The 12,020-nt window shown below is 41.5% G+C and overlaps 1 protein-coding gene across 1 annotated transcript in view; it reads left to right on the top strand.

The window, feature by feature from the left end:
• esyt2a (extended synaptotagmin-like protein 2a) overlaps positions 1-12,020 on the top strand; it is a 76,761-nt gene that overhangs the window by 43,807 nt on the left and 20,934 nt on the right. Inside the window, 3 exon segments of the mRNA XM_078287532.1 lie at positions 614-669; positions 10,618-10,738; positions 11,561-11,737. Coding sequence (XP_078143658.1) covers positions 614-669; positions 10,618-10,738; positions 11,561-11,737 — 354 coding nt within the window.

Here is a 12,020-nt window from a genome sequence, read left to right as displayed (position 1 = left end):
GATGTAAAAAGTGCAGTAAAATCTTTAAAATTCCCCAAAAATTACAAGGATTCAGTTAGTTGTGAAAATCATCTGAACCAGAATTGAGATATTTATATAAAAACCTTTCTCTGCGCAGACATCTGATATAAAAATCATAAAATCATATTCAGTCAGGGAGGAGCTTCATATCGGAGGTAGACAACACTGACTGGAAGATACAATTTTTAATAAAAGTTCAAGTTCTACCTGACAAACCCTCGAGAGTCTCTGTGTTGGACCTGAAAATTTGACCTCAACTGACCCAAAAAACTCCTGTCCAAACTTAAATTGTCAATAATTGTTGCTGGTTATTTTCTTTCTTTCTCACATACGCATGTTATCCCAAATCACAACTAACTGACATTCATTGCTGGATAGTTCAAAAGTGAAGCCGATTCTCTCCTCAAAAACAAAACTGTCTCGTAAGCAAAGGTCTTAAGATGACTCCTGACTTCAATAATAATCAATAATGTGCTTTACTTTGATAGGAGCTCTTTTTCAGATATGGAGATCTAAATTGGGAATGAATCGTCTCGTGTCTTCTTCATCTCTCTAAAACATATTTTCTCCATGTTTTCTTTCTGCCTTTCAGTTGCTGGACATCAACTGGACGGGACTTACAAATATGCTGGACATTCCCGGTGTCAAGTAAGTGACTGCGGTGTGTGTGTGTGTGTGTGTGTGTGTGTGTGTGTGTGTTTCTCTTTATCTTTTCATTTGTTTGCATATCTGTCTTGTCTTTTGTTGGTCTGTGTGCCCATTTATCTTCATTTTAAATAATCTGTTGTCATTTAGTACCAAGCTATTCAGCTCTGTGTTCAGGTGGTGGTGAGAGCTGCCACATCCCACCCACACACACACATGCACACACACGCACACACACACACACACACACACACACACACACACACATACACACACACGCATATAGTGCTCAGAGATTCCATTGTTGAACAAGGCCAGGTGGCTGCACTCAGGTCCTCAGGGAGCTAGCTAGCTATTAGAGAGAGCAGGTGTGTGTGTGTGTGTGTGTGTGTGTGTGTGTGTGTGAGACAAAGAGACATGATGTCATAAGCGTGTATGTTTTGTTTCCGTTAGACGTGCACTTGAACACACACTGTGCACATGTTCTGTGTGTGTCACAGATGACTACAGTATGCCAGTATATCACACACTCTCTCTCTCACTCACACACACACACACACACACCTCAGCTGCAGCGGTGCTGTTCTGCAGCTGACCTCTGACCTCTCTGTGGAAGGAGGCAAGAGAAAAGAGAGTTTCCAAACAGGGATCAAATAAGTTTTATTAGAATTATCACACAGCATGCTGAAATATTACATGTACTGTGGCATTATAAAATATTTATAATAATAATTATAAAAATGAATTGGATTATAGCCTTGTGTATGGCTTATATAGGGGAAGAAATAATTTGTGCCACTTTATCATTTCATGCTGTTGGAGTTCAAAGCAGAATAGTGCTGAAACTAATTTTTTAGTCGATTGACAGAAAATTGAAGTAAAAATACCAAACATTTGTTGGTTCCAGCTTCACAAATGCTAAAATTTGCTGCTTTTCTCAGTTTCATCTTATTATAAAATGAATACTTCTGGTTTTTTGGTTGCTGGTCAGACTGAGGAAGACATTTGAAGAATCACTTTGGGCTTGTGATGGACATTTGTCATTATTTTAGATTATTGTATTACTAAATCATTAATCCAATAATGAAAATTATCGTTAGTTGCAGCCCTAAAGCAGAATAAGTTCACATCAAGTAGCGCTGCTGTCACAGAAAAACATTGTGACTTGTGATTATTTTAATGTTTTGACCTCAGCTGAGCAGCTTCCCACTGGTCATGGATGGAATTTGGGGAATATCCTGGAGAAGTGTATTCCAGACAGGGAAAGTCAGGGGATTTGATCAGTTCACAGGGAAAAAAATCAGGGAACATCAGGGAATTTTACAGGAATATAGCTTTCAGCCCAACTGGAGTGGAAACCAGACCTTTAAAAAAAAAAGTTACATTAACAAACCAGGAAGGAATAAATGTTTTAGGTCGTGGAAGTTCTCTCACTTATTTATGGAAAGTCATGGAAAAGTCATGGAATTTTACATCAGGTTCAAAACCCCAGAGCTACTGAAAACAGCAAGATAACACATGGCTGTCAATGTGAAAATTAGACTGTTTCCTAAATTTCTGAAGTGTTGATTTATACTTTTATGTATTGATTGATCTGAATTCATATGAGCGACTGGTTTTCTCATTTGAGTTTTGATTTGGCTGTCAAATATTTCATTGTTTTTGTTTGCATTGAGGAACTGGATCTGAACCCAGAAAGTTTCACCCTTTTGTTTTGTTTGAGAATATTTTGGGATAAACGCATCAGACTTACTTTGCAATGCAAACCTTGAGCATATTTTGAGTAACTTTGAATAACTTTAGAGTACATTACTTCAATTTTCCTATTCAAATGACTCACAGTGAGACCGCAGTATATATATATAGTGATATATTCTTTCTCTCTCTGTTTCTCTCTTTCACTCACTCTCTTGATATAATAATGAGTTGTCATAGGAAATTGACCAACACACAGATCACTGTATTCACCACAGTTCCTCTACACGCCCATTGTTTCTCAATGTCTCTTAAACCACAAATTATAAATATCCACCCTAAAATACCTCTACTGAAGCTATAACACTGTTGTCTAAGGCATCGGGGTTTTTGTAGGATGTGCTGGTCTTGGCTGCTGCTGCTTTAAAGGAATAGTTCACCCAAAAATGAAAATTCTGTCATCATCTACTCACCCTCATGCCAGTTGAAACACAGGTGAAGTTTGTCCATATAACACACAGGGAGGTTAGCAGCACAACTCCATAGCAGCCTTCTCCAAAACAACTGAAGTCAGTGGGGACCAGTTCTTCAGAGTTCCAGAAAGACCTACAGTACATTTATACCACAATTTAGTGCAAATCTTAACTACAGCTGATTGATTTGCAACAAATAATGGTGTATAGGTCTTTCTATTCAGTGTGATTGTTTGGCTGTTTTTGTTTTGGAGCTCTAAAGAACCGGTCCCCATTGACTTCAGTTGTTTTGGAGAAGGCTGCTACCAAGTTGTGCTGGCAGCCTCCCTGTGTGTTATATGGACTAACAAATTTCACCTGTGTTTCATTTGGCATGAGGGTGAGTAGATGATGACAGAATTTTCATTTTTGGGTGAACTATTCCTTTAAGACTTTTGAAAACCAGTTTTTGGCGCTGGTGCTCTTTCCTAAAAAAGCTGAAATATTTTAACTCATAACACTTTAAAGTGGTGATCAGTTTTACATTTTCTCCGTCTTTGGTGCCAAGCGCTCATTCTGTTTTTACTTTTTTTTTTCTCTATCTTTGTTGCTCAGCCTCACTGTGGTGTTTCTGCACTGCACTTCCCAGAGATCACCTGTCAATCAAACAGTGTGGGCGGAGCTTGGATTTTCTGTTGATGCAGTTTGAGTTTCTCTTTTCTTTGTCTGTTCAGCCATGGTGGCTATCACTGCTCATGCTAACTACCCAGCTCTTCTTCTTCTGTTTGTTCCAAACAAACCGGAAACGTAAAACGCATCACTTCCTGTGCGGCAGAGGGTTTTTCCCAGGAAAGAGCGACCAGACATCCAGGTGTTTCAAGACAGTCTCATAAAATTTTGTGAAATAAACATGAAGTCTGAAAGGCAGATTATGTGTTGTGGACACAAATTATGTGAAGATGATGTTCCTCCATGTAAAGATTATACGACAACCGATTTCACCTGTTCATCACGCAGAAAGGTTGGCTAACGGTTAAGTTTAGGCAACTAAAACATTTTGGTTAAGGTTAGGGAAAGGCTTTGGTCATGGTTAAATAAGAAAAACTTTAGCTAAAAATGAAAGCTTCATTCACAGTAGAAATCTCCGCCCCCCTGACCTCCACAGCCTTACTTCCCACCGCACCATTTTAACGTCAAACTACTTCCTGTTTCTAGTCGTATCATGTAATCCTTTCATGGTGGGAAAACATATTTCTCTCACTTTTCGTGCATTTCATGTATTTGCATTTCAGGAGATCAAATTCCTGAGAGCTTTCCTGAACTGTCTGCAGGTTGAATCGCTGTTGTGTTACATCACACAGAGATAGCAGCAAAACGGACATTTATTTCTCTGAAAATGTGACCGATTGTTACTTTGAAACCCGTAACACTTAGGGCACTAAAAACACGCCGAGCTCTTAGTGCTGGTTGGAGCCTTTTTCCATTCAGTATAATGAGGAAATGATGAGATTCCCAGCGGACAGACAGGCAGCCTAAGCCCTCTATCAGGCTCTCAGGCTCTGCTGCTCAAACCATCACATTAACCGCTGCATCACATAATGGATTATGAGTGTTATTTTCCCCTGCTAAGTGTCGGTATTTATAGCGTGATGATGAAGGGAGGGCTGCTGCAGACAGAGACGAGATGTCGGACGGGCTTGGTGGACACGCTTCTGGATAGGATCTGTGTTTTTTGTTTCAGTGTGGTGTTGATCTTGAGGAAGATGCAACAACAACAACTAACTTTATTTGTGTAGCACTTTTCAAACCAAATGTTCCAAAGTGCTTTACAGCAGAGGGAAAGGCAAAAGACGTCAGGTGCAAAGTACAAGTGGATAAATAAAGTCAGAACTACACACGAGGCCCCTGACAGATTTACTGGACTGCATGCAATTAAATTCAGGGATTTTCCTTTGTGACATCAGAGACATATTAAAGCAATATTCCACTTAGTTTCAACATGAAAACAGAATATAAACTACTCGCCAAGATCAGATGCAGCTGGACGAGTTTGTAGCGTTCAGATTTTTACTTAGAAAATAGAAAATAGACTGAAAACTGACATTTAACACGTTGGTGAACAGATTCAACAACAGATCCTGCTTTTAAGACAACAAAGCATCCTGTATCATCGTCGTCTTTTTGCATTTCTATTCTTGGTTTAACACTAAAATTAGTATTTAAAAATAAAAGTAGATCCGGTCTCACAAACAGGAGCTATCTCTTCTAAATGGTATCCCTCCGCTACATTCTCTTCTATCAGTAAAAATGCTATTTGGCGAAATTCTGTTCTAAAACGATTGACCAACAGTCAGCTGAAAATCACAGCAGCAGGATCTTGTTGAATCTGTTCACCAACGTGTTAAACCTGCAATAAGCGATTTCAGACCCTGTAACCGATCCTGAAACTAACGTGAGCTACGTGGAGATTTCCGTGAGACGTACTGATGTAAACAAACAGCCACACAGCAGCAGCTGTGTTGTTGTTTTCACCTCTTTCCTAAAGCTTGTTGTCAAAGTCGGCCCGAGTAACGGCGAATCGATGAAGCGAGCGAGTAAACGTTTTCAACTAGTAAAGTTGCGACCTGTCTCTTCACTTGTCATTGTGGGACATGTGACCTTCAGCGGGAGAAAAATCTGTCAAAGTGAGACTGGTAACGGCAGTATTTCTCCATAGGTACGTTTATTTTAGCCATTAGCCTTTATACACGGTTTGTCCTTAAAGACCAGATGAAATGAAAAATGCCTTTTTAACCCTTTTAGATCACATCACCGGTCATATTGTGCACCTATTTAACAATATATGCCAAAAAAAATACAAAAAATCAATTTCTTTGTATTCTTATATCAAAATTCAATCATGTTTTCTTCCTGTAAAACAAAATATGCCGTGTGCTTACGTAAGCATGCCCATAACCAATTTCAACCAATAATATCATGACATCCACCCATCAATCAATCTTCAACTTTTAGCGCACAGAGCTAAGATTCATTAGTTAGCTAGCTAGCAACAGCACGGTACTTCGGTGTGTCTTCGGGTGTTATGTCCCGCCTGTCTTTCCTGTTTCACTCGGAAATACGTCACGATACGGAAGTTAGATGCTCTTGAAATGCCGTTTCATCTCGACTTTAAGGGCTTCCGTCGCCCAGTAGCTTTGCTGTGTGTGTTTACAAAATGTGTTGCGGTTGCTGTCGCCCTCTAGTGGTCAGAAAAAATCGCTTAGTGTAGCTTTAAATGACAGTTTTCAGTCTATTGGGAAGTACAGACTCGTCCAGCTGCATCTGATCTTGGTGAGTAGTTTATATTCTGGTTTCCATGGCGGCCAGGTGCTGAATAACCCCCACGTTAAAACTAAGTGGAGTGTTGCTTTAACGACTAACAGCACACCTCACAGTAACAGCACGGTCTGTAGTGATACACGGGGACAGCAGGACTCACACACAGCGGTAACGTGAGCAGCAGGACAGTGTTAACACACTGCCGGCTGCACTGTTGCTCCTCCAGTCTGTTTGTTTTCAGCACAGAAACACGCTGCGCTCTGCAGGAGGCTCCGCCCTGCCGAATGTAGCTTTCCTTGTTCGACGAGTTTGCAGGAAAAAACACCACAGAGTGTCTGCTGTGATCGACCTGGGACCGGCCCGCGCCCCACCCTGCTCGCTCTCTCCCTGTGTGTGTGTGTGTGTGTGTGTGTGTGTGTGTGTGTGTAGGTACTCATATTTCCCCTGCGATGATTTGTATTTGCATTCCCTCAAACCGCAGAAAAACAGGTCACCCCTAGCTCTGTTTACATGTGTGTGTGTCAGTATAGGTGTGTGTGTGTGTGTGTGTGCACGTGTGTGTGCATGTGCAAGCTCCTATCTGGATCCACTTTTGTTTTCCTTTTGGAATGTGCTTGCTCTCGCCCCTCCCCCGCTGACACACACACACACACACACACACACACACACACACACACACACACACACACACGTCTGCATTGAGATATCAGTAATGGTTTTTAATACACACATACACATGCACACTCACATACACACACACACGTCTGTATTGAAATGTCAGTAATGGCTCTTAATACACACACACCACACACAGACATCCCTGCACACACACACACACACACACACACACACACACACCCACACACAGACTGAAGTATCAAGAAGGGAAGTCAAAACACAGAAAATACACATATTCTTCTGTACTGAAATATGAATAATGGTTCTTAGACATGCACACACACACACACACACACACACACACACAGACTGAAGTATCAAGAAAGAGTCAAAACACAGAAAATACACATATTCGTCTGTACTGAAATATGAATAATGGTTCTTAGACATGCACACACACACACACACACACACACACACACACACACTATCCAGTCAGTCTTCTCTGTTTTCTGTATCTATACTTTAGAAGCAGCGCAGCATTTCCCCAGTCCTCCTCCCAGCACCACAACAAGCTCCTTTTATAGGCATGATGGGATGTGTGGAAGCCTCGGTGGGCGTTTTGGCGGCGGGATCGGCAGCAGAACTACACCATCCAACTCTCATCTGGACATAATTATGCGCTTGGCGGCGAGCAGACCGGGAATCAGTCTGTCATCGCTCAAATCGAAGTCTGTATCCGCGTGAAATGCGTGTGTAAAACTGACCCAGGATCAGCTTTCTTTCATGGGGAATTTTAATCCCGTTGCAGCCGACAAGAGCCTTGTTTCAGTGCGGGACGCTGCCGCCCTCTAGAGGAAAAGAGGCAAAGTGTTAAGAGGCCACACACTCTGCACAGACATACAGGAGATGGACAAAAACACATGAAACAGCTAATCCCTTGTGTTTTGGGGTCGTTTCCTGTCGTTGATACGATTGCGTTCTCGCTCCTAATGAACCTAAAGAGTGAAATGTTTCGGTGCCGTTATTTGGTGCCAGTCAAGTTTAAATGGTATTGTTCTCACCTGGCCGAACAAACTGAAGTAAACTTAAGTATTTCTTTTTCCGGGTCCGCAATTTCCTAATAATTTCCTAGAAAGGAACTGTTAATTTCTTAGGAAGTTTCCTGGAAAGAAGCATGAAATTATGTTCTAATTATAGGGAAAATAGAGAAACAGTTCGATGATAGTTGTTTCCAAGACAGAACCATGAAATTATGTAGCAGTAGTTATACAGAAAATTTTAAATTGACTAAAATTAATTAAGAATTCACCAAATAACTAGGCTGCATTATACAGTATAATTATATGCATAATTACTTCTGGTAATTGACCTCTGCCTATTATTTTTCCAGTAAATAGTTTATAGTTTTGCAGTTCTTTCCAGGAAATTCTTTTAGAAATGTTCAGTATCTTATCAACTCACCAGACTGCTGACATTTACTGTGTAACTGTTACATAATTTCATGGTTCTTTCCAGGAAGCTTCCTAAGAAATTAATAGTTTGTTTCTAGGAAAATAAAGCATTAGCAAAGTATTGAGTGAATAAACAGAGTTTGATTGAACCGCTACATGCTTGGTGTTAACGCTCATTGGTTTTTAACTTTGGAGACTCGCCTGTGTAGCTGCCTTTGTTACTGTGATTTAGTTGCTTCAAATTTAAAGTCCTTTTGCATGTGTTTTTTCCGTTATTTTGTACATGCTCACACACATGCAAATATATAGACACTGCTCACTCTCTCTCTCTCTTTCTCTCTCTCTCTCTCTCACACACACACACACTCACACACACACACACACACACACACATATACTGTACGCACTGTCACAGTATCCCATTCCATTCTGCCCGGCGCTGGCTGTGAGTCCAGCCTGGCTTCAGTGAAGTCTTAATAAACATGCTATCTGCTTCCTGTTCGGATCAGTCAAGAAGCCATAACATTTGTCTCTTAACCTGTTGGTCAACACATGGAGCTCATATTAATAGTGTCTGCAACTGGAGAAGTGTGTATGTGTGTGTGTGTGTGTGTTTGAATCAGTGTGTGTGGACATGTACAGTATGCCATGCAACAAGGCCAGGCTGCAGACAGAGGGACGTGGCCAGCTGCAGATGTTAGCGCCGTCTTTCAGCAGCATGGCCAGTGCTGAAGGAAAATGACTGTCTGTGACAGCCAGGCTGGGAATTTACCGCCAAATATTACCACCAAAGAGAATGACCAGCAAACATTTTCACTATTTTACCAGTCGATGTTTAGAATAGAATAGGACTCCACATGATGGTTGGTTGCTTGTTGGTTGCGAGTTGAGAAAGTTGGCTGTGGCCGGCAAATTTGTTTTTGTAACTTTTTGTGCATATTTTGTGCTATCGGATATATTGGTGAAAATTTTACACAAACGCGCTCCAAAGTCAAATAATTAAGGTCGAAAATTTTGCTGCCAGAGTTTCCAAGTTATGATGCAAAGTTTTGTGTCAGTCAACAGAAAGAAAACACAGACACATGCACCTTTATTTCAGGTTTGTAGTTAGCCAGACTAACCTAACATTTGTTTGAATTAAGTTTGTCAAATTAGCTTGTTAAGCTGCAGGAGGTCCATGTTTTTTTTTTTTTATCATTTATCTTCCAGGTTTGATTTTCCGTCAAAATAGCACATGAACGCAACGCTGTTTACAGCGAACAGGTTGCAACATATAGTTAAAGTGGCCAGTAAGATCATTGGTGTTAAACTGCCTGATCTGTCTCACATCTTCCGTAAGAGAGCAACTTCTAAGGCTCGAGATATTTTACAGTGTCCTCTTCATCCTTTGTATGGAGAATTTGAGCTCCTACCCTCCGGACGGAGATTTAGACTACCAAAGGCCAGGTCTAACAGGTTGAATAATTATTTTATTTCTCAGGCCACCAAACTGTTAAATGCTCATGATGATCCAGCTGATGATTCGTTTCCCATTTAACTACTGGGGGCTGATGATGGTTTTAGCGATGGCTAAACTATACTCTAGGTTTCTTGTTGTCACTTGATGTATTCATGTATTTTATCATGTTTTTTGTATCTGAGTCCGTGTGCCTATGTTTCTGTGTGTTCTATGTTTTACCTGGCTGCAAGATAAATTTCCCCTCAGGGACAATGAAGTTGAAGTTGAAGCCGACTTGGAAGTCCCAGATATCCCACCGGCACATGAACACACAATTTGTCTCCTGTACAAGCCACTGTGGCAGATAGCCAAGCGTCATTTGGAGTCCTGTTCTGTTCTGAACATCTAGTTGGCTTGAACAAAGTGACGTGGGTCGTGAATCTTGAGATTTCCCAGACATTTTGGCCTGTAGATAAAAAATGACAGCAATGGAACAGTATGAGAAATTGGAGCATTCAGATTTCTAGATGATGAACTGTGGTCTGAAATGTAGTGAAGCCAAAATCAAGACCTTTCAGTACAACTGGGTGTAGTTCTTAATGAGCAATAAATCACATTGTTAGACAGTGATGTGCATGTGGGAAATACTGATTTTGTCTCTTTTGCTTTCTCCCTCTCTCCTCCCTCTTTCTCTCTCTCCCTATCCCCTTCCCCATCTTCCTGTCCTCCTTTTCATCCTTTATTCCTCTTTCCCTCCTTCTCTGCCATCATCCACTTTCTCTTTCTCTCCTCCATCCTCTCTCTTGTTTCTCTTTCTACTCCCATCATGCCCTCTTCCTCCTCTTTACCTCCTCTCTCTTTCTGCCCCTTCTCCATCTTCTTCCACTCTTCTCCTCCTCAACATCGTCTGCCTCCTCTTCTCTCTCTCTCTCTCCTCCCTCTCTCTCTCTCCTCCCTCCTCCTCCGTCCATCTCAGTGGTTTGTGTGACAACATCATCCAGGACATCATCTACAGCTACCTGGTCCTTCCCAACCGCATCACCATCCCTCTGGTGGGAGACGCCCAGCTGGCCCAGCTACGCTTCCCCATGCCCAAGGTAACACGCACACACACACACACAAACACACACACACACACACACACACACACACACAAACACACACTCTCACTCATTAGTCAGTCGTCATCAAATCATGCTTGTATATACACGGACACTAGGCTTGGGCCAATATTTGATCATATTGAATATTGTGATATTTTGTGAATTGAACGTCTCACCTTAAGCTGTGCCACACATTACATCAATGTGAAAATAGCCCTTAAAACAGACTCTATCTAGGTGAAGCTCTTGGACGAGATAAAACTCTTGGTGTCCTGTTCTCTAGGAGGAAGTCATGTTCCCACATCCTCCGTTTCAGAATAGACTCCTCATCCAGCAAGCAGAGCAATCGCTAATTTTCTTTTGTCTGTTTTTATTTTCAACAATGTTATGCCCTTTGTTACTCCAGGTTAGCTAGCGAACATTAATTGGATAGCTTGGAAGTTGGTGTCAAACTTTGTGTTGCATAGCAACGAGAATGATGTAACACTCCTTGCGCCCTTTGAGCTCTCACTCTCTGTTAGTAGTGACACTCACAGCTTTGCATTTGAACAGGAGAAAAAAGCATCTGTCTGATCACACCTAAAGTATCACATTATTGTCATTAATCATTACTACTAGTAGTAGTAGTATATGTCTGTCAGAATCTTGCTCTTTGGTCACGTCCATCCATTTTTTTATCATTTCAAATTTCACACACTTTTGTAAGGCAGTTGAACCAAATCCCAGACCTAGACTCAATCTTCATTCATTTCAAAGTTTCCAAAGTGGGTGAGATAAGTCCTCACCCCGCTCTCCGTCGTCGGTCTGTCCCCTCAGGGCGTCCTGCGGATCCACTTCCTGGAGGCCCAGGACCTGCTGGGGAAGGACAAGTTCCTGGGAGGGCTGATCAAAGGCAAGTCAGACCCGTACGGTGTGATCCAGATCGGCAACCAGCTGTTCCAGAGCAAAGTCATCCATGAGACCGTCCACCCCAAGTGGAACGAGGTGTACGAGGTGAGAGAGAGAGGTCTGGACTGTCCGTATGAAGCAGAACAGCTTCTTCTTCTTCTTCTTCTTCTTCTTCTTCTTCTTCTTCTTCTTCTTCTTCTTCTTCTTCTTCTTCTTCTCCTTCTTCTTCTTCTTCTTCTTCCTCCTCCTCTACCTCCTCTTCTTCTTCTTCTTCTTCTTCTTCCTCCTCTACTTCCTCTTCTTCTTCTTCTTCTTCTTCTTCTTCTTCTTCTTCTTTTTTTCTTCTTTTTTCCCTCTTCTTCTTCTTCTTCTTCTTCTTCCTCCTCCT

Source organism: Centroberyx gerrardi, chromosome 13 (genome assembly GCF_048128805.1).
Source record: "Centroberyx gerrardi isolate f3 chromosome 13, fCenGer3.hap1.cur.20231027, whole genome shotgun sequence".
NCBI lineage: Eukaryota > Metazoa > Chordata > Actinopteri > Beryciformes > Berycidae > Centroberyx > Centroberyx gerrardi.
The sequence above is the reverse complement of the archived record's forward strand: the minus strand, read 5'-3'. Positions and strand labels throughout refer to the sequence as shown.